Source organism: Lonchura striata, chromosome 1A, assembly GCF_050655825.1.
Source record: "Lonchura striata isolate lonStrDom1 chromosome 1A, ASM5065582v1, whole genome shotgun sequence".
Taxonomy (NCBI): domain Eukaryota; kingdom Metazoa; phylum Chordata; class Aves; order Passeriformes; family Estrildidae; genus Lonchura; species Lonchura striata.
The window spans coordinates 59,831,094-59,855,297 of record NC_140741.1 but is presented as its reverse complement, the minus strand read 5'-3'; the positions used below and the strand labels follow the sequence as shown (position 1 = coordinate 59,855,297).

At 37.6% G+C, this 24,204-nt stretch overlaps 1 protein-coding gene across 16 annotated transcripts in view; it reads right to left on the bottom strand.

Annotated features, from left to right (window-relative positions):
- CNOT4 (CCR4-NOT transcription complex subunit 4) overlaps window positions 1–24,204 on the bottom strand; it is a 76,878-nt gene that overhangs the window by 34,555 nt on the left and 18,119 nt on the right. For 12 of the 16 annotated variants that reach the window (XR_014951832.1, XM_085568532.1, XM_085568536.1 and 9 more), the window contains exons 2-3: window positions 8,638–8,881; window positions 1,135–1,332 (exon numbers count right to left, since the gene is read on the bottom strand). Coding sequence is in view for 15 of the 16 variants with exons in the window: in XM_085568532.1 (XP_085424658.1) it covers window positions 1,135–1,332; window positions 8,638–8,811 (372 nt within the window). In the remaining variant the exon portion in view is untranslated. Of the gene's footprint in view, window positions 1–1,134; window positions 1,333–8,637; window positions 8,882–9,824 lie in introns of all 16 variants that reach the window. The other 4 variants (XM_085568539.1, XM_085568531.1, XM_085568535.1 and 1 more) reach the window with 1 other exon arrangement.

The window sequence follows — 24,204 nt, the reverse complement described above, 5'->3', positions numbered from 1 at the left end:
TTCCTAGTTACTTCAAGTATTCAGCATAAAATTATCTGAGGTGAAAAAAAATTCAACTGTATTTACTACTATTTCTCTTAATTACAAATCCTCCATCTGGCCAAAGAAATTAAATTTCAATAATGAATTCATATTGCATTTTTCAATGATAAATAGCCCCAAGCCAGTGCTGACAGTTGCTTGCAAATACTTGTTGTTATATTTCAGTACTTACTGAAGTGTTATATACCAGATCAGTTTTAACTTGATCTTTTCCCTTCTTATCCTTCCTTTTTTTCTCCTTCACTAAAAGCAGCTTTTTACATTTGTTCTTTACCTGTCTACCAAAATACAGACCATACTCTGATATATCACAGCCACTTCTGTTTGAGACTTCTCCAGATAATTTAGTCTGATACAGTGAACTTAATCTGGCACTGTAATTTTGAAGACATCTGTGTTATCCATATTCTAATTCAAGATATTTTATGCATTAGCATTTACTCCATTGGCCACCTGCACCTATGACTGATGATGAAAGAAAATAAAGCCTTTTAAATATAATCAGTTTTTTTCAAATGAAAACTTTCATTTTGATGATGCAGAGTAGTAGGCTAACTTTAGAAAAAGAGTCTTCCTCTTATTAGCTTTTTCCCAAGGACATAAATCTTATGGTTCTTGGAAGTATATACTTCCAAGTGTTAGCTTTTTTCTTCTGTCACTACAGGTTTGTGTGATACTGTATATCAGTTCTTTGTAATCCAACCAAGCTCCCATTTTAGAATTGGTGATTCACAACATAGCTGTATAGTGCCATCAGATCCAACCTAGGAAAATAAGTACCTGAAAAGTCTTTATGCTTATTTTTAGCTTAAAACCAAGCTCCCATTATTAAACAAAGAACAACTCCCTCTCCCACACCCCCCGCCCCCCAAAAAAAACCCAACTAAATTACAGAGCAGATGTTTTACTCCCTAAAACAGAGACAAGGACTTATTGAGGTTATTATGGAGCAGGAAGTGAAGTTCCCTTAAGAAGTGAGGTCTGATACAGCAGTGAACCTTCTCAACACATATCCTTCAAGGAAACACAAGGGTATTCCAATGTTTCATGGCAGCAAGTAAAGAGCGAGATCTGAAAGTGTGAACTGCTCACCTCTGGATCTGCTAGGCGCTGAGATAGCCCTACCACGAAGACAAGGTTCTTTTGTACAACCCGTACACTGGCCAAATGTTTGCGATTCTCTGATATCTTCTGTTTCCTCTCATTTTGTTTCTGTTTCTTTTCATTTTTTATCCTCTGCAGCTCTTCCTGGGAGAGTGGTTTGTACACTGCTGGATCTTCTGGATATGGCTAAACATAACAAACAGCATTAAAACAAATTCATATAAGAAACTACACCTTTGAAAACCATTAATCACTATGTTTTAATGCAAAAATTTCTTTATTATACTGATCTGATTACTACAGCCACCCTCATTATAGAGGCATACTCAGCTCTTTGGTAAAGGTAAGCTTTGCTTGTTGCATATTTTCATGGAATTCTTCTATTTATAGACATATTGATTGGGTAACAACCACATTCTAACCCATCTACCTAGTCAATTTGGTAACATTACCAAGCAGCTACAACATGACAGCCAACACATCGTGCTATAATTTCGTTATCAAGAGCTTAGTGTAAGAAGAATGAAAGCATGCACTTTTTATATATTTCTGATACAGGTCTGGGTACTTAAATATACTTAAATATCTTCAGTACATTTAAGTATTTCTGAGGTAAGAAATTAAAATACAAATGTAGTTTCAGTAGTCCACTAAGTTCAAGACAGTAACATCATCATACCACTCAAAGTTTACATGGTTCATTTTTAGTGAAGAGACAAATTTCAATGCAATTAATGACAAGTATTCTTGCCATGCTTATGTACCAGTTTGAAATTTGGTCTCTCCCTCCCTACAGGTAATTCCCCAAACACATATCTAACACTGTATATTTTAATCTCAAAAGAATACAAGTATCCTCAGAGTTACCTAGAAAGACTGCTCTATTCATGCTATAAATGTACTATTTTAGCTAGGTCTTGCAGACTACAGTGCACTGTCCTCTGCCCCAGATTATTCCTCAACTCAGTCCCACATTCCTTACCTGTCCCAGTTTTTTCAGATTGAAAAGTCAGATTTCACATTGTACACAGAAAGCAATGCTAAGCACAAAAACAAGTACATAAAATGTATCTCAAACAAAAAGAAGAGTTTCTAAACACCAAGAAGTAAAAAATTAGAAGAATATGGGAGATGTGAATTAAGACAAGACTTAAGACAAAGAATCTAAGCTCAAGCTCACCAGTATGTTGAACTAAGGTCTTTGCTTGTACTACCATAACCAAAAGTTTCAGTGTGCAAGTCCAACAAAAATAAATTTAACTTTTTTCCTGACTGTCCTGTGTTAATGACAAGAGTACAAAACTAGCTGTCATACTAAATAACCTGAGAAAAATATATAGCAGATGAAAATGTTTAGGTTAAAAGCATATATTCCTCATACTCACATGATGTTACTCAAAGAGCCACCAAGTGCTCAGACCTGAAAGTCTTCTGAGTACATCCCCAAACAAATCAAGATCCATTTTTCAGTTTAAAGTTCAGCACTGCTATGCTACATGTGAGATATGTTCTGCAAATACACTACAGTTGACTTGAGCAGATGGCATCTCACAGTCAAACAGCAAGTCCTCTGGAACATGTTTAAGTATCACAAAGGAATTTAAAGTGTAAGATACTTTTGCAGTAGTTGAAGATGTCCTTAACAATAAGGACTCAAGTTCCCTTGAAGAACACTCAAAACCATAACATTTCTCAAAAAGATATTCAGTATTACTCTGATTTGTTACTCAGTTAACTCAGAGTTAACACTGAACATGTTATATAGATTTTGGAATGCACTTCATGAACACCAACGGCCAACTAGTAAGGTCACTTAAGATTTGCTATAGCAAATTATTATCTTGTGTTTTAACACATCTACATATGAGGACTTCGGAGATGCAGAATAATTTTACACTTAATGAGCTTCTCAAAATCTGTATTAGTCAATCATGTAAACTAAAGAATAAAAATGTTGGGCTTTTACAGGAAAGAAGGATGACTCAGGGCAAAGAGTGAGTTATCTCGCTTATCAGTGATTTCAGGTAGGAATGGGAAGAAAAGTGCACCAGTATAACAGATATAGTTCCAAAACTATGGCTTGCCCTACATCAAGTGATGTCCTGTCCACAATCCATTCTTTCAAAGATTAATTCCTACTCCACATCCCATACTATCAAGGCAGAACTTGCAAGAGTGCCACTCTCTGGTTCCAGGCAAGAAATGCATTAAAGGTTTTCAGCAGATTCAGTAAGGCTCCTGAAGATCCAAGGAAACTACAGCAAACAGTGCCAACATTCATCAACTTCTTTCTTGCCAAGTCCAGCCACATTCAGAGCATATTCTCAAGTGAGTAGCAAGTCAGACATGATATTTCTCTGTACAGCTATTTGCTGCTGGAGGTCCTGAACATCATTCAAGAAACATTCTGGGTAGCTCAAGCATAACCCTGAACAGAACATTTATATGTTCAAACAGTAGTTTTTATTTCTACAGGAAAGCATAAAAACTCCTAGTAGGAACACAACTAGGCAGCAGCTTCAGAATCAGGGAAAGAGAAATATCTCCATCTCAGCAGAAAGCTTGAGGCTAGCAAAATAGGAACTTCAGTCAGTAAGTAGCAGCAGTAATTGGTGTGCTATCATGGATAACCACACTTGTTTGATCAACAGAATCTTCCAAAGTTCTCACTAGATACTGTAGACCTGTATTAAATACATGTTTTATATGTGTATCACTCATATGATATGCTTATAATGCTCCAAAGGAATAGAAATCGTTTGATATATTGACTTGTAGGACCTGTAAATGAATCTGCACACATCTCTTGAATCCCAAGAAGAACCCAAACACAACTGAGGGGTAGATGATTTTCCTAGCTATGTATCACATGTGGCATAATAACAAATTAGGAGATATTGCACATTTAAAGAGGGTGGAAGGCCAATAAGCACAGTATCAACATTTCAGAAACTAATTCTAAAAAAATACTATTAGAAACCATTTTCCTTTCAAATCAGGGACAAAATCAGTTTACAGATAGGGAAATAAATTAGTTCATCTTCAGAGTCATTGCTTCCCACAATGCTGAAGTTCACAAACTTTGATTATGTTTCAACTACAAACAGGTACATGCACTGCAGACTGCTGGAACAAGTCTCTGAAAGCCAAGCAAGGTGGATTGACAGCTGGTGTACTTCACAGCACCATTTGGTATGTTGTTTATGCTGTCTAACCCTACAAATCAGAAGCAGAGAGAGGACTATATATATCAGAAGCTCTCAGGTCTTTCAACAACTAAAGTGGAAATGCTACTGACATGCCCACATCTTTTTTAAAAACAATGTATTTTCTTTACATACTCTCTCTAATGCCTTAGCTGACAAAGGATTTGAAATCCAAACAAAGTAGCTATCTCTAGTGGTATCAGCATTGACGTATTTTCAGATGCAAGATTTTAGGAGATATCAACATCACTGATTCACTAAGTTTAGCTGACACCTTTAATTTAAGTTATACCAATGCTTTTCAGAAAAAAACACCGAGGCTCCCCAAACAAGTGTTCTATTATGGAATATAACCAAATTTTCTTTACACTAAGTGAAATGTAGTCCCTACAAGAACATCACCAAAAGTTCGAATTTCTCTCTTGAAGTCTTTGTTTATCTAATCAGAGATGGCCCTTGATGAATTCTCCATCTTCCTGACTAATTTTGTCTTGTTATTTCAGTTTTGTTTCATTTCACACTTTTTTTTCCCCATTTCCCATTTGTTGAAAGCTGAGCTGTGATTTATCAAGCACTTTGGTTTTGTCATTCCCAGGTAGGTCACATTCCTTCCACAGAATGGATGCACCAACATTTCTGTTATACTTGTTGTCTTGCTACCAAGTAGGTCCTGAAACAAGAGAAACAATGGAAGTCAATAGGGTTTATGCACAGTATACACCATTATACTTACATTTTTTAAAAAAGCAATTTCCTATCCATTTCAAAATATCAATTGTTACACCAAACTACTCAGCTGTGGGATTAAAAGCATAGGAGGAAACACTGATATGTGGAGACTGTGCATTGAGACTAAGTGTTCCTTTTACACAGAAGTACTAGGAGAAACATGGACAAAGCATGTTAATTTCTTGATCATACATCTAGCAGTATGCTATTTTCCTCCATCTCTAACACAAAGTGCTAGATCTCTCATAGGAGAAATTTCACTATGTCAAGGAACTGGAGAAAAAGCCAAAGCCACGCCACAGGAACAACTGTATATCAAAATGATATTATTTGGTGGCAGAGCAAAGTACTCAAACATGAACAAGCTAGGCATTTTTATTGCTGGATTTACAAAGTGCAGGAACTGACACTAAGGGCTGAGAGTGGCATGCTCTAATTAAGCAATTGAGATGGTATGTATTATTCACATGACAAGCAGGACTTAAAATGCTGAATTGTACAGAAAGGATAATAGAAATATCACTGCAAAGACAAAAATCACTGACGTTACAATCGGAACCAGCAAGTCTGCTGACCTGCAAACCAGCATTTGGCTACAGAAATCTCTTCTGAAGACAGCATACTTTTATTCTAACTTGTCTAGTTAGCAGCTATTTTATTCACAGATAAAAAAAATCAATTAACTGCAAGAAACAGAAAGCCTTGCTTAGTATCTTACAACTGGCTACACCTACAATTCTGAAGGGCACCAGGAACCCAAAGCCAGACGGTTCCATATTTTTTTTTGAAATAGGTATTTTTGGAGTTAGAAATTGTTTATATTTAATTTATTATTTCTCTAGAAATAAGACTATTTTCCAAGTCTATTTCAGAAGATTCAAATGAAGCTTATCAAGTTTTTAATATGTTAATATTAAGATGTACCAGTTTCCAACCAGCATTTAAGTTTAATTTGCACTAATTCACACTTTGAACCTTGCTAAAGTAAATGTTTGTGTACTACTATTATTCACAGGAGGAAACTTAAGGCAGCCTAAATCAATTGACTGCAACCACATGAACATATTCTGCATGTGCAGATAGATATTAAGCTATATAACAGTTCAAACATGTAGAAGTACTCCCTCCTGGGCAGAAGAAACCACAAGCTAACATCTTTTCAGTTAGAAGTGAATTAAAGAAGCTTAGGAAGATAATGATATGTATGCAATGCACAGTTCAATGCACAGTTAAGATCTAATAGCATAGGTGCCACTACAGCACTTAGCCAAGCTATTTTATTACAGACTTCTCCAAAATCACCCCCAAACACCTCAACCTAAACCCCTGGACAGGGAACTTGTTCACTGCTCCTCTCCATCGATTAGTGCTCAAATTACTGGGTAAGTCACACTGCATTTAAGAACATTGGCATAAACAGTAAATTTCTATTATAATTGTAAATAACATACTCATCCTTGGTTTAATATATGTTTATCTGCAGTCCATTTCACAATAAGTATCCTGCACTGCTATACTCATCCTAATAATATGGCATACCTGTCAAAACCATTGTACCTACTATAAACTTTCCTGCTAAAATTTTGTTGAAGCACCTTCTGTGCTTCAGCATGTGAAGTGGCCACAATCAATGTACACCATAGTAGTTACAAATGGAAAAATGCTCAGATCTCTCCCCAGAAGCCTTACTATGCACAGACAGGGACTACTTAGGCACACTGAACACAAATACACATACCTGGTTTCTTCTGCCCAGCACACTTCAAAAGATGGCATCTTTGCTTATTTAGTGTTGCAATTCTGTGGCTCAAGAGAATTTATTCCCAAGATCCTGGTGTGGTCTCTGCATCACAAGGTCTTTGTCTATGCCATGAAAGAAATGCCCTCCTCAGCCAGCCTTCTTCATGCCAACCTCTTATAATCCAGCAATATAGCTCCAAATCCACTCAAGAATATCTTGCAGTCCATGAATGACGTATCAACATAATCCTCATCTGTTATGAAAGATGTCACCTTTCTCTCCAGGAATGGCCAGTATGTTTCACTCCAGTTGTAGCACTTACTTGAGGTTTTCTCATTAAAAAGTTTTTCTGAGCAAACTGTATCCAATTAGGCAGATTTGCATATCCAACAATAGGGCAGAGTATTCCACATTTAAGAGTTCAGTATATTTCAAAGAATTTAGACACCCAAAACCAGTGAATAGCATGCTGTTTCCGTGATGCTTCAAATATATTTCACAAACTTCGAATAACAAATAGGTAAATATAGGGTAACAAATCCAGGAAAACAAAGCAACTTAGGCAAGGAAATCCCAGAAATCTCATGCTGTATCAGAAGAGTAGAAATTTTCTTGTCCTATAGGAAATTACTATACATCACGTGTCATCTACAGCAGGTATCCCAAGTGGAGAATTACTTGGCTGATGACATGTGGATCTTCCTTGCAGAACACAGAGCTCAAATATTGCAGCAAACTTACAGAACTTTTAAACAAACTTGTTGCTGTGGGAGAGCCTTCAGGCTTGCAGAGGCATCCAAACACAGGTGAACAGTAGCAGCTCTAGTGTAGCCAAAGCCCAAAAGAGCAGCAAGAAAATATTACTGGAAGTGCTTATAAAATACTGTGGCAGTGAATAAAGATAGTGAGACCAAGTAAGATTACTTGGGGTCTGAAAATGAAGCTGTAACATGAGACAGGAAGACAAGAGAGGCATCAACTAGGGACACGATCATTATTAAATAGTAGGAGAACAAGATGACATAAGCAGCTGCAACTACGAGAAAGGCCAGGCAAGAAAGTTACAGTCAAGGGAAGTCATTAAAGGCAAGAAGATACTGAAAAGGAATTTTATTAAACACTGAAGATAAGGAAATAATGAGTTTAAAGAAAACACTAGAAGGAGAAATAAAATAATTCAAAGGAAATAACAGGCAACTTGGTGAAGCTGAGGTTTACAGCTGTGGCCAATCAAATAGGCCAGACATCAAGACAGGGAAGTATCAAGTACTACCTTCAAGCATTTGGCAGCAAGATCAGAATACTACACAGTCTAGATTTTGAAATGGTTCAAAATTTAACACCACTGGATAGGACCCACAAAAATGTGAATTAAAAGCCCCAGTGCCACAAACAAAACAAGCAGCTACTTTATAAACTTGGCTCTCAATCAGCTCTGTCAGTTTAGCTGAACATTAGCTCCCAGAAAACCCGACGCTGGAATCCTCACTATTCTTCCTGAAAAAGACTTGCTAATGCATGAGCACCCCAATTCACAGGATTTTTATTTTTGGCAGTTTTCTCAGCATCAGCATGCCTTGGTTCTGATCCATAGCTTCCCCTATCACTCCAGTTCTGAATTTAATAAACCAAGACCAGCAATTTTGTAACAGCTTCAATACATACGCAGACAGAATCTGAAGGATACAACACCTCACCCTTGATCTAGACCATAATTACATTATTGTTTCCGTCAAGGAAAAGGATATCTTTGGTACCAACACATACAAAGGCCTTGTGAAATATGCAAGACAAGTCGCTGTTCCAGGGATTTACCTTTCTGCAAGCAGGACAAAGTCCATTCTCATCAGTGCGAATACGATGCCAACAGAAACGACAGATTTGGTACCCACAGGTGCAAGGGAAGAAATTGATGTCATCAATTTCTAGAGGCTCCATGCAAAGAGGGCATTCCACAGGGTCTTCCTTAGCGTCAGGGCTGCGAGACATCTTTATATGTTCGCAGAGCAGCAAAAGTTTATAATAACTTAATAGACCAAGAAGGTCAGCACTTGAAGGTCTGCAAGAGAGAAACAAAAAATGTTATTAAATTTGTTGACAACTTTTCTGTTGTATCTTTTGACATTTCAGGTTTTCTTCATCACTTTTCTTCTCCCCACACAAGTTACCTACTAAAACGCAAGTTTCTGCCAAATCAACTCGATTGTTTTTTCCTACTTATGAGCCTCACAAATAATATGAAAGATGGTACTGGTGATGCACCTTCCCCAACTGGAGAGACAAGCACTCTGGCAGTTCACTAGCCTGTTTGGGTTTCAAAATGTAGACCGTAAAGAAATCAGCATACTCCATACACTGTTGTATGCTATGTATGTTAACCTCTTTTAACTATTGCTCTCTTGAAGTCCTTTACAAATCCTAAATCAAATCCCTGAATGCAGGACAATGTTTACGATCAATTTATTCTTTTGCTCAGAGACTTAGAACAATGAGATTTGCAGTAACATTTAGGTCATCCATTCAGTCTTTTGAGTAAGTTATAGAATTAACAAACAAAAACAAGGAAAGCTCCTTACTCAGGATAATTTGTTTTGTTTGTCTATCTCATTGTTTTGGTCCAGGGACTGACCTGAGATTATCTTCAGGACTACTGCATTAGCCATGATTTTTCAGGTACATCTTTCTACATGCAAACTTCCATCCAAGTCAGTTACCCTTTTCATCAGCACTCAATTCACACCAAAGCCAAAATAGACACAATATGGTTGAAAAAACTCAAGTTATAATTTGGAGTGTAGCCACAAGAAGGTATTTCTGAACAAGAATTTTGAAGAAGGCCAATATTCAAGTCACTATTTTCTTAACTGATTTCCTGAACTCAGCCATTTGAGTATGCTTCTACTCTCAGTGTAAGGATGCAGCACAGGAAATTTACTTTCAGACTCAAAACAAGACACTTGGAGTCACCACTGAGAAAATTAATTTGCGTGTTTTCTTCTTACTTCTTTGAAGTGCCGCTCTGGATATATGAAATTGTATCCAATATCAACAAGCTGTCTCCATCTCCTGCATGAGATATGCATGTAGATGGGGCAGAAATCAAGAGCAGCAGTAAAATTTTTATGTGGACCTTTGGAAGAAAAATAAAAGGAAAAAATGAACAACAACTAAAAGCCCGTTGAAAAATACTGAACAGACATGACCGGAATTGACAGCTGGATGATCATACTAGCTCTAATGAACTATACCACTTCTTTAGAAATAAGTGAACTCTTAAGTTTTTAAAATCCAGAATTCTTTTTGCCATCACATTTTCCCCAAAACATTAGTAATTGAATTATAATTTGAACCTCACACACAATCTGGAAAACCCCTCTACTCTCCCAAGAGGTTTTCTGCTTCATTTCTAACCAAAAGCTACTGGATTGTGTTCTATCCAATATTTCTCTGGGCTTTTATGAGCAAATCCAGAAAACAATTCTCACACACCTCTGCCTAAAGAAGAGTGACATTTAATTCTGTCCCTGGAAATAAGATGACTGAATATTGTGAAATCAAACCCTTGCTCACAGATTTCGGGATGGTCTGATGTTAGCCTTACATAGCATTGATTTGATACTTGATTTGATACCACCCCACCCCCCCCCAAAAAAAAAAAAGAAAAACCAAACAACTGGTTATATTTTGATCTTCCTCATCCCATATCGTACTTTCTTGCATGACATCTATCTGAAAAAGACCAAGAGGTTCCAGCTCAAGTTGGAGCCCCCCACCATACAGGATTGGATTCATCTAGCATCAGTCTGCAATACTTGTGCCTGTCTGCACACCATTTCAGTGACAAGCAGCCAGGAAAGAACCCTGAGGAAGAAAAACCACACATGCATGCAACCAAAGCACCGACCAAATACACAGCAGAGAGCACATAGCTCTGTGTGGGAATGGCTGCATTGTCACCACGTTAACCTGCAATCACAGGCTGATAACAGAAGACCAGACTACCTGCAATTCCAACTAGTTTGTTAGGCAGTATATCCTCCAAGCACAAAGTGTACTTCTGATAAACATATACCGCTGTCCTTGAGAGAAAAAGGTCCACCAGATGACCACAAAAAAGTAAGGATGAGAGAACAACTATTACATGCTCTAAGTGTCACTTCTCTATATAGTATGCACTAGCAACAACACTGTCCTTCCTCTTTCCGACCATCACAATGACTAAAATCAAACAGTTAAACTACTATGATAATACAGCAGCTTTCATTATCTATGCTTTCATTCATGGTATAGTCACAATCATTTTGACAATCTCAAAAGCAGGTTCTGGAAGTTTACCAGTGTTTGCTATAAAGAACACTAGCAAAGAACTACAAAGAACTGACCTGAAGGGAAAAAAGGATTCGTTTGTCTGGGAGCTTTGTTTTAAAGAACACATCCCCACTGGCTGAAAAATGGGAGGGACTTTTAAAAGGCCCCAAAACATCATTTAAGTGGTTATTAGGCAGATAACACACACTTTTACAGTAGCCTGTAAACATTTCATGTAAGCTTTTCACAATTGTATAGCAGCAAAATCATAACAACACAAAAGTGACTTTAAACCAAAGCATGGGATAAACTTAACAGATTTTGTTCAGTTTGGCTTTGGATTTAACTTTGTCACAGATCTCCCAATAACAGGTCAGTAAGCACATAGCGTATTTCCTTCTGCTTCATACTCATTCCACCACATGCTCAGCAGCTCTGAGCCTATTGAAACACACTTAAGTAAAGCTATACTAGTGCTAGTGAAACTGTAGTTAAAAGAGAAGTTTCATCACTACAGTAAAATTACTGAAATTACTTCAGAAGTTATTATTTGGAATCTCCACTAAGAAATGTCATCAGTTCATGTGGAAAAAAAACATTACATATTAGCTAGTGCCTCTGGGATATGCAGATGAGCTCTAACAAAACTGCAACATAATTAACATTTATGAGTTAAGTTAACACTAAGAGTTCAGCAGCTGCTAGCAATAATGTCAATAGCTTGCTTCAGTCAGCAAATGGCCTGTTATTTTAAAAGAAGGAGTAAGGAGCAGCTGTGTGCCATGTTTCTTGAAACTGAGGAAATATTTATTTACTTGGACACAGACCATTCAAGCATCCCATTTAGAGACTCTCCACTGAAGTGTGTCTCCATTTCATACCAGGATTTGTGTCTGAAATCTGCAGAAATCTTCATGGAACAGTGCTTGTTGTGGTTTTTTTTTTGTTTTGTTTTGTTTTGTTTTTTTTTTTCCCCAAAACTGGAATAACACGCAGAGTAAAGCATCAAAAATCATTTCCGTATATAGTTCATGCACTACGAGGAAACACAGAGTAACTAGCCAGCTCTAAGACTATTCCAAACAATTCCAGATTAACAGCTCAGGAAAACTAATGCAGCAATAGCAAAAAACAAAAGGCAGTATTACATGTTGTGCTTGATCCAGAGTATTTTGTCTTTGGGATCAAGTTCAAAGAGATTCTACTAATCTCACCTCAGGAGAAGAAAAGGACGAAGATTGTGCACATCTACACATGCTTTACAAGCAGATAGAATTTGTACATACATATTATCCAAAATGCTAATGACTGAAGTCAAACATGGCTCCAACAGCTCCATATCCAGTTTACAGGACACTATGTCAAAACATTCACACAGAGATGAAGCAGAAGTAGACAATGTCCAGCAGCATACTTTAGGTGTAGCGATTTTGTCAAAAGTAAATACAGAAATATGAAGTTGCATGCTTTATCCCTTCTACCATACCAACTAATAAGTTCTTTTCCAAACAAATACAGAACAGAAAAATTTTTATTAATTTTAAGTGCTTACTTAGCAGGTGACAGCTGTCTCTAATCAGCTTCACCAAACAATTGTTACTCCTGATAAAATCCTCTGGACTTCACAGCTGAGGAAAAAGTGATCCTACTATTTCAGGGTACTCACCTAAACACAACTTGAATTCTAATATACCTGGTGATTTCAGCCCATTTAGGATGCAGATGCTTGTTGTCTTTCTCCTTCACACTTGAGGTGAGCAAGTTTAACTTCCAGAAGTTTGTCTTCCGAATTCAATTTTAAAAAAAGGAGGAGAGGAGGCAGGGGAAAAAAATAAGCTTATTATGCCTTCTTTTCCTAATAAGTTTGAGACTTGGCACACACTCCTCATCTCTCCAATGTAGACATGAGAACATGCAGCAGTTCATTTTAGTAAACACATCCTTTAAGTTCTCCTCCAGGAGGGCAACTAGCTCCAGGGAATACAGATACCTTCTCACAGAGTGGAGTGAATCCAGCCTTACTACTTGCTTTAAGAAAACACAAGTGTCAGACAAAAGTTCTCAAAACCTCAGTAAAGATTCACATCCCAGAAATTATTTGGAGACTTAGGGCCTCTTGAAGGAAACAAAATCCAGACATGCATTAGCTAATGTTTCACTTAAAGTTCAAACATACCTGACACTTGAAGTGAAACAGGTCGGAGTCTATGCACTGAACCTTTAGAAAGGGCTCATTAAACTTATGCAAACAGAAACCCATGGTTTTTTTCATGGCCTTGTATCTCTTGAAACTCATCAGCCATGGGAAGTCTCAAAACCTCAGTGTATGTAGATGCTTGCCTGCACAATGCTACTGGGAAGCAAGACCCCTGCTCCCACTCTGCTGAACGATCACTTCCCTTTCTACGCTTGACCTCCCTGTTGATCCACATACAAGCTGGAGAGAGAAAGCTAAGCAGACTACAGACAGGAACAAAAATGGGTTATCCCTTCCTTGAAGCAGGGGAGAATCAGCAGTTCTGTCAGCACAGCACTCTCCTTCTGGCCAGCTTTGCCAGGGGCCAACGTTTAAATTGGCCAAGGCACATTTAAGACAACCTGCTTCCACTAGTGACTGCTGGAAGGAAAACATACACCTTCTTCAGACTGCAAGTAAGAAAGGCTATCACTTCATTGCATTGCAGTGATCACTTGAGCTTCACATTAAAACCTTTCATAGGCACACTACAAAGAAAACCCCATTTTTATGGATTTAAGCACACAGAACTCAGGGAGATTCGGTGAGTTAGTAGATAATCCATATGACAGAAAGTTCACATATGCACATACCAAATCCTTGCAACAGACACAAGACCAGCTGGTTTTCTTGAAGTCATACACACAATTCAGAAGAAATCTATGAAACTTCCACAGAACTTGCCATCTCTTTGACATGCTACCCTGCATTTGCCTGTCATTTTTTTCAGCCCTACCAAAGAAGAGGGGTCCTTTTCTCCCACCAGCCCTTCACTCACATCAAAATACTTTACAAAGTGATACTTTACAATCACCTGGTTAGCAACAATGACATATGAGACAGCCAAAATTTTCAGGAGTACTGAAAAGGGGCTATGCTTTTCTGAGTTTTATGGCTCTGTTACTGACTGGGAACAAAGACACTTCAGTAGCAGTAAGCAGGCTCCTGAATTCATCAAAGTTAATTTTCATTTGAGACCAATGAAAAGTTCACTTCCTACTTCTATTTCCTGACTGTGCTGAATATTTAAAAGCAAAATGTACTACTGGTTGTAAAAGCATGTCCTGTAATTACAAAGTCAATTTTCCCCCATGTCCTCTTTCTGGGATGTTTATTACTCTGTAATCTACAGCTACATTTTGATCACAGGACAAACAACATCTAAGGAAAGTTAAGACATTGACAAAGTCCCAAATGTTTGGAAAGTATGACCAGGAGTCATGCAGTCATCTGAGTATTTCTAAAAACACTGTTACACTGGCTAGGATTATCCCCAAGTTATTTAGCTCAGAGGTCAAAACTGAAGCCTCTAGAAACTCTTCTGCTCTGTGTTTCCCTACAGGTGCCTAGGGAGCTCACCTTCATGGTCTCAGATTCAAATTCTGACAGTGTAAGCAGCTGTACCATCACTTGAACCAAACACCAAAACATAGCTATCTTTGCATTTGGTGATTTAACTAAATCAATCCTCCATCTCCTTCATCACACAGCCATACAGAAGCTTGCTCAAGTATCATGAAAACACAGAAACAAGGATCTAGAGGTAGCAACTGCTCAAGCAGCATGTTTGGCAACAGTGCAACACTCAGCCAAAGAAACCTGAGAAGTTTCCACCTAATGCCATCAAGACAGCTAATAGCAAAAATAGTCAGATGACTCCTACTAAATGAAAAGGGAACTAATCATTTTTTATAGACCCAATGTGAAGACAAACTATTTTAAGACTGTTATCTGGCAAAGTAAAATAAGTTATGGACCACAAAAAGGTACTTCTCTCATTTAAACTGAACCAAGAATTGGTCATTGACTTATTGTTACAGCAACCAGAACACTGCACAAAAGGCTACATACTATCAGTGACACATGAATGCCAAGTAAGATATTATTTACTCAGATAACTTACTTTCTTACAAGTCATGAACAGAATCAAGACATAATTTATTCAGAAAGAAAAATGGACAAATAAGATTTTGAAAAATTCATTCACAAGCTCATAAAGGTCTGTAAGACAACACTACCCAGCATGTAGGTCATCTCACTCAATGAAATTAAAAGCTTAGTCTTTCCCTCTAATTGTAAAAATTAATATCCCACATTCATTCATATTCTGTTCTAGGATTCCTTCTCTTCTACTTTCTGCATGCCCCCATTCATTTTCTGTACTTACAGCACCACTATATATAATTATACATCTAAAGCAATTGGATAATGAATTAGAAATGGGCTATGCAATTATTAGTTTGCGTATTTTAAGTCTGTCACATACAGAGACCATGTAATATTGGTATATGTATTCCAGCATGGTTATTTCCTCTGACAAAGCAGATGCTCAAGCAACAAGTGAAGCGCAATAGTTATACCTGTACACATTTGTATACAGCAAATCACAGATCACAAATTGTTGTCAAAGGATGTTGCAGAGACCATAGCATATAATACTAAAAAAAAAATAAATCTGTCTGGTCCCATTAAATATGAGTTACATTCCATCTGAACTATTCTGAATTCCCTAAATCTCTCATTACTGGGAAAAAGGGTACTATTCCATTCCTTATCCCTTTCCCTCAGAGCATCTGCTACCAGTCACTGTCAGAAACATGATCTAGATATACCAACTTGCCAATCATGCAGCAACCACAGGTGGCTATTGAACAGGCTCTTTGGGGAATGGAGTGTCTTTATGGTGCTCACATGGCACTCTAGCACAAAACACTTGCTTTGCAGTTGAGGTGTCTACACATCACTGTGCCATAGTTCAATTTTTCCACAATGCTGTGTTCTATCTAGTCCCTACTAAGGTGCTACATACTCATACATATAATCTACAGATCAATTTAGAACTTAAACTCCAAAATTCACAAAAATTCAACAGCCAGCCCAAGTCACCACATCACAAATACCCTTCCTCTTTGCACTGCCATTCAGGATATTCTTCCATCTCCCATGTCACAGCTCAGCTCTCTGCCTCTCACCATCTCCCATTTTCATTTGATCTCCTGGTGCCATGCAGACTATTCACATTTCTGTAGGATGCCTTCACCCAAAAGATGAAAAAATCAGCATTTGTTCCAGGCTTCCAGGTATCAGTTTTTATCAGTCCATTTCTTTCTTCACAGAAGAGGTGAGAACATGTCATTCTATAACACATTTCTTGTGTTAAATTGTTCTAGATAGCATACTTAATAATGGCAAATATTCTCAAATCCAATTAGAAAGAACAGCTCAGGCCTGAAGAGCTCCACATCCTTTAAAGAGCAATGACCCAGAAATTCTTAGATACACAGGAAAAATCAGCCCACTTGAGGCTGTAAGACTGTATTTGAATGTAATCCATTTGCATAACCCTGCCTGCAGCCATCACCTTCTGGATAGTTTTCCAGAAGGATTTACTTTTGACCTGTTGCTCCAGCTGCATGAGTTCACACAGACTTAATATTCCAACTGGTCTGATCTGAAAGTCATACCATCACTAAAGAACAATCTGGCACAGAACACCAACACAATATGCTGAGAATGAAGCATATAATTTTTTTTTTTAAACTTGTATTCAAGGACAGCTCAGCTTTTACACTGTAAAAAACTCCTGATTTGCATTTTCACAGTGCAGCACGAACAAGACCACTGCCGCATCTTTACAAGTCCTAGCCTGCTTATCTAGCTGTACTCTCTAAAACTACAGCAGTTATACTGTCCAGTGCAAAAAACCTGTAAGCAGTTTTCTTATTAATTCCTGGATATTTATGTTATCCAAATGAAGGACAAAGACTATTCAGTTAAAACTCCTACAAACAGATCTCCAGAGATTTAAGTATTAGATAACTGCCTTCCTCTATAGCAAAAGAATTCTCTTATTTGCCCCTGAAGAAGTAGGTACAGAAACAGTACCACACAAAGCATAATAAAAGGAACTTAACTGGTCATCAGAGCAAAAGCACACCACACATTAAATTTTTCTCTGTTTTTTTTACAAATTTCTAAGATCTTTAATTGTTAACAGGGAGCACTTTTGCTCTTGGGGTAATAGTGTCCAGTAGCTAACACATACACTTCTGAAATTATCTTGGGAATAATACTTGGCAAGTCATAGCTGCTAGGGGCAGGGGGGAACAAGCACAAAAAAGGGGGCTAGAAGCTGATCATACTGAAGACATATGCACTCTTATTTGTAGCACCATGTACTATAAAGACACACATATATTCCTTTAGCCAATAGGAATTACCAAAATGGCTTGTAGAAAATTAGCTATAAAACCCAAATCAGCACGATCACACGTTATGGCTTCTTTTCTCAACCTGCTAAGTGTACCAAGAACCTTACAAATTCTTTAACTCTCCTTATGAAGTGCCAAGTTGTCACAGCAATATTAAGTGATAACACACCAAGGAAGTGTGGGAGCCACATACTAGTATTATCAAAAAACCCTCACACAAGACACGCAGCAAGTAGTAAATTTTCTGTTTATACATTAAGTGGGGGGATTAACCATCCCGCATCCTTGCCTCTAGCCAAGAGCTCCCTTGAACACTGTTTCTGATTTCACAGATTGAGATGCTTTTCTTTAATAGAAAGAGTACAAATCCATGTACGAGATAAGATTTCTTCTTTGTTACCAAAACATGAATAAAACTAAGAATTATTCACTCTGAAGCTTAATAACACAGCTGAATACACTTCAGATCGAGGGTATGGGAGATCCAGCTGGGGTTAGTAACTACTCCTCAGTTCCCTTCCATTGCTTTCCTGATTTCAAGGATACCAACTAAGACACCAGAACATCTAAGAAGAAATTTTAAGTAATTCTCAAAGTTTTTTGTGTATATGTTAAAAATTTGTTTAAAAAAACCTTCAAATAACAGGTAACAGTATTTAATGTTTGTTTTTATTAGGCTTCAACTCATGCAGTTGTCCAATATTTTCAAATAACTTGATCTTTACAGAGCAACAGTTATTATGTGGCTTTCAAGTAATTTTAAACAGCAAACACGAGTATAATACCAGCCTAATTACTGATTTCTTAACAACAACAGTATTAAATTTCTCATGTTTTTCTATAATCCATGAAAGCAAAGACTTTTTAGTTGGGTTGGAAGGGGAGAAAAGCACCCAAACAAGTTTAAGACAGAGAAAGAAAGCCTTATACAGCTCATCTATAGGTTCTGGATGAGTAGTGATTCCAGCTTGAGTGTTTCTGCTAATCAAGTAATAATTCAAAACACTGAGCCCAGAAGAATAAAAACTCTTTGTCAAAGTCCATGCACTTCTAAGTGCCCACAATTCCATCTTGAAACTCACTGGCAGCTGATGCCAGAAATTAGAAGACTGGCATAAAGTAAAGCCACAGAGTACTACATTGGAAATGTTGTCTTATACTAGTAAAACACAAACTATTCCTGCATCCCTTCCCTGGTCACAAACTGTGAAGCACCTATGTCAATGCCTCCCCAGAAGTTTGTACTTTATGTCTAACATTAACTCAGAAAAAAAAAATAATTTCACTCTGCAATTATGCGGAAGCTTACAAAGAATCCAAATAAACTTCTGATTCTGCAAGACTGTAGCTTTATTCTTCACAACTCAGGGTCCTACTGGATGCCTGGATGCCATGAAGCAATAAAACCTTCACAGGTCTTGTTAAGCATGAAGTGTGATAATCAGAATACAGATACAGGATGAGCCTGTCTCACTCCTGAAAGTTTCTAAAAAGACCTCAAAAGGAAAAAAATTAAGGGAAAAGTAGCCTAATATGTATATAATAAAATCTACATTCTTTAATCAGAGTCAAAAAACAATGGAGCAAACTCCAGAGATCCCTCTCTGAAGCTGCAGCTGCTTCCGTGGAAAGCTAACAGGATCCATATTTTTCTGTCTCAAGGCAATGTTTCCACACCTAGGTCAGCCCTAGGAGCAGCAGCATCAGCAGATGGCTACTAACTAGAGCTCTTGGCTTTAGCTGAAGAAGACCACAATAGAGTAAGTAGTGATAATGATCAAACCCCTGCCCAGTAAGCACCATACAAGCCATTCTTGAAAAGGTCAAGATGAAGCAGAGACAGTAAAATTATTTACTTAAGAACTACTAAACACTTTATACTTCTGGACCTAGAGATATGGTGTAGGAGAAGTAGTCATCTGCTGTCATTCCTCTACATAGGACAGAACTCGAGGAAAACTGCTGGAGCACTAACAGCTTCTGCCAGACTACCAGCTTTTTTGTACTATCCCATTTCAAGTATTTCCAAGTCCGAATCAAGTATTTTGCTTTTTAGCAACTCTGATTACATATAGTCAAACCAAGATGAAGAGTTTGGGGTTTTTTTTTAATCAGATAACTCAGCAGTAATTTCACTTCACATAACTAACATTTTTTGAATATGCTGTGGTCTACAGCTCACTTAGAAAAGAAAGACAGAAAAGGAGAAAAAAAAAATTGAACAGATCTCCTGACTGTGTTCCTGATCCAGCAGACGAAGAACAATGCCAGAATTTTCTCTTTAGGAGCATAAAGCCAAAGTTAATGAAGCTGCATTTTGAATTTTCAAGAAAAATACACAGTTTGGGAAAGAGAATGGCAATCAACAATCAGTTACAGAATGTTGACACATGAATTGATATTCCCTATCACTAAATATTATGAAGATCCTGAATATATTAACCCACCCATAGTCTAGATCTAGGATTTCTTGCCTCCATTGATAATTACAGAAGCTCCAATGTGTTAGTATACATGGCCTGAAAAGTTAGCAGAAGTTTCTCCCTCCATACATGCACATTCTTTATCCAATACTTTTTCAATACAAGTTCTACGTGCTACAAATAAGGAGTGAAAATTTAGAAAACCAAACATAATTAATGCTTGATCTGCTTTGAAACAAACTTCAGTGATGTAAAGAATAAATCTCTTCACAAACTTTTTATGTAAAAGAGCTATAAATTCTGGTGTATATTTATTTTTAAAGCCATTTTACTTAAGAGATTGGGTTTCTCTCTAAAAGTTTATAACTTAGATCTAGGTTTCCTTTCACAAAGTCTTGTCAGTGACACACATTGATAAGGCAACTGGGGAGGAGCCCAGTTTTTACCTGCTGAGTCTGTACTTCACACAGATAAGATAGGGAAGGTATAAAGATTCTCATGTTTAACTTAAATCAAGAAAAATTCTCCCACCATAACTTCATCAGGCATACTGAAGATAGTTACCAGGAGTTAGTCAAGACAACAGATACGCACTCCATAAAATTTCATCTTCTTTGTAGAAATAAATCAGGAAATGATGTTGAATATTAAGAATTATGTTTCTGATCAACAAAACCTACAAGAAGCTAATTTAATGTTACAAACTGCTGAATCAGCCAGGTAACCACACTCACACTACACACACAGAATAGCAACTGCATCACTTTTATTTTCACACTACAGGTACTATTTGACATTCCCAGGATTCACTGGTGTATTGCAGAGGTTTCATTTACAAGTCTTTAAAAGACATCATAAGAAATCTACAACACAAAGTATTTCTGTGTCCAGCAATACCAGATATTATTAAGGAGAAACATTTACCTATAGCACTGAGATACTGTCCATAAGCATGCTTTTCTAGTCATTAGCAAGAGAAAAATTTGAGGAAGATATTAGTTACACTGAGATTGGTCTGATCTATGCATAAACTGGGAGGACAGATGTTTCTGTAGTATTACTTGAACATCATTACACAAAAACCCAGTTATAACCAAGCTCCAAAACTTCAGCATTGACAAAAGACACTAACTTACAGCTAGGATCACTTGGAACAAACTGTAGCCATATTATTCTTTGTTGGTTTGCTGGTTATTATAAATATTTTTTTTTCTTGGTGCAGCAGTATCTCAAATAAACAAATCCAAGCACCTCCCAATATACTGCAACGTCATACATAATCTGTACAGCCAGCCACAAATGAAATCCTACATATTTGAAGAAAAAAGAAACATGTCCCCAGTCAGTAAATTACATGGCCTCATATTGCCTAATTAGTAGGACTCTCCTCTTAATGTTTTTCATGCTAGTAGTGTCAATTCTCATTAGCAAAAGGCTTTCAACAGCCAAGAGGGAAGTTTTAGCCTAAAGAGCAACAGAAGTAAATTCTGGAAAAGAGCAGCATCAAAATACACAGAGCTCAGAGTTCTGAAGAACTACAGGTAAAATGTGCAGGAACAAAACAAAGAAATAGAGAAGCTATACAAGCCCAGTTTGAGCAGTGTCCAAGGGGGTCCATATTTATCACCTGGTAGCAAACCTTGTAATGTCAAAATTTTCTCTAGGTGGGGAAAGATCATCTTCAATTATTTTCTGCTTGAATACTCTTAGCTGGACAACACAATCAGGAGCTTGAATCCATGCATTTTTACTTTGCTTGGATAAAGTTTCTGGGAATAAAATTAGTTAATCATGTATTTCTTCAGATTAAGAGTTTGAGCCCACTTCCGACAATAATTTAGGGCTGAACTTTACATCAGTGCTCTATTTCTAAAAATCAAAGTCAAGTCACATGAGCCTGGATCCCAGTGTTCTTCCAGTTAGCTGCCAAAGTAAGTTTGTTCTCATTTTATTCTACCTTCATAGTCATAAAATAGGCTGTCATGGATCACAACAGTCTACCTAAATCTTTAGGATCCAAGGCATGGGGAAGACTCAACAGTGGACCAAAAAGCCAGAGTTCTTTTGTAATGAGGAGGATGGCAAGAGTACAGAGAACATCCTGCAACCAGCGTCAGGGAGCATAAATAAATCATCACATGTAGCCTGGGCAGGTTCAGAGAAAGCCCCAGTCTCCTCAGCAAGGGCAAACACCCCAAGAAGATCAGTACCACCATCAAGCTTCTCTTCACTTTTCCTGGTGATGATCAAACCTACAACACCAACAAACAGGAATGAGAGACAAGTCCCTAGATAAGGCATTCATGCAACCAACACACAATTATCTACTCATCCTTACAAATCTGGCCCTATCAAAGGAACTGGAGAAAAGCCTAAATCACTTCTGGGGAACAAGACACTCCAAACCAATCACAGCCCAGAGGCATGGCTCTAAGAATTAATTCCATGTGATCCACAACTTTTGATTTACAAAATAATCCCGCTGACAAATATCAAAGAATTGCACAGAAGGAAGTCAATATACAATAATTTTGTTTTAACAGGCTACTGTTAGCACCCCTCATATAGTTGGCATCTTGAATCAACATGAGGTCTTTTCCTTGCCCCTCCCACAAGGCACCTCTACTTTGAAATAGCAACATAAAACCTTCAAAGTCTGGCATATTGCCCCAAGCTGCAAGCTTCTTTGCACAGTTTGTTTTACAGAAGGATCACTCATTTCTACACAAGGCCCATTATACTCAACCATTGCACTAGACATCATACATTATGTGCACAGAACCTGTCTTGCAGAAGATGAATTCAGAAGGCTGGTGCTAACAAAGCTGAGATCGCTGTAGTAACACTACCTCACAAGAAAAACACTCAGATTTTCCCTGAAATAGGACTACACAAGATTTCAAGAGCTAAGGAGAACTTGGAAAAACGTAGTATTATCTACGGATTAGGTTGCTATTGAAACAATCAATGTTTGAAACTACACAAGAAAACTCATACCACTATCACGTGTCACGTCCCTTATATTCAGGATCAGCTTTCAGAATATATTGGCAAGTTTGCTCCATTCCTGGAAAATCTACAACTCATTCCTTAATTGTATTAGAGACCAATGAAAATACACTTAGGAGGCTGAATGTTTAGATCTCTGTAAAATCTGAAAGCACTTTAAAATATTTCTTACCTTTCTACAAAACAAGCTGAATGAGTTTGCTTTGCAGCCTTCCACAGCACCTGAGATCCTTGCTTTTGTGAATGGTAGTTTACTACACTAACACTTCATACCATACAACCTAGTTTGGTTAAAAGATCATGGAAGCACCAAAAAAAAAAAAAAAAAAAAGTGGAGGAAAAAAGTTCCCGGAAAGTTTTAGTTTTCTTTGAAAATCCTTGACTTGATTATCATGGCCCTTTTTCTCACTATAGGGGAGAAACACAAGTAGAAAGTTGTCTTGCATCAGTAACAGTGCAAGCATTTTTTGTTTGGGGCCAAAGATGTCAGTGTCAGGAAAAGAGTTTTTTGGACTGTACGCCTATATTGGCTATACATTACTCTCAGGGACAACTGAAAAGCTCTGTTTATTGTGGTCTGTTACAGTGCCAGACTCTGCATGGCCAGCACCATGATAATCACCGGAAGTTCTTAGGACTGAACAGTCCCAAAAGCATCACAGTCCTCTCTAGATAAAACAGCAGGAACAGAGATTCTAGAAGTCTCAAGGTGATAGGTCTAGAACATCAGATAAAGAAAGAATATCTTTGTTTCTTGATAAGTATTGCAGTCCACCAGAAGCCTTGCAGCACAACAATCCTTTCTCTTTAAAGACAGTGATCATGCAAGAGGCCTCTACAGGCTCAGAAAGGCTCTCCTAGCATTTTCTATGGAGAAGTTGAACCCATACAAAAATGTATCAAAGCAGACCACAAAGAAATAAGGTTGCAAAGAAATAAGGGTGTAGGGACTTCTTTAAAAAACAAAATGTACCTGGTGTTTTATTCAGAAAGTCATTAGTACCAAACAGCAATTTCAAAAAGCAGTGGATTCCAAACAAGCCTAACACTAAAAGCAGCCATATAATCAATCACACACATCAATTTAGGATCTCTAACTCCTAGACTGAGGTGAATCAGGACCAAGACGTGTCTGCACCCTTTCTTCTCCTTATTCTTCCAGCAACCTGGGCCAAGTACAGCTACTCAGGACAGA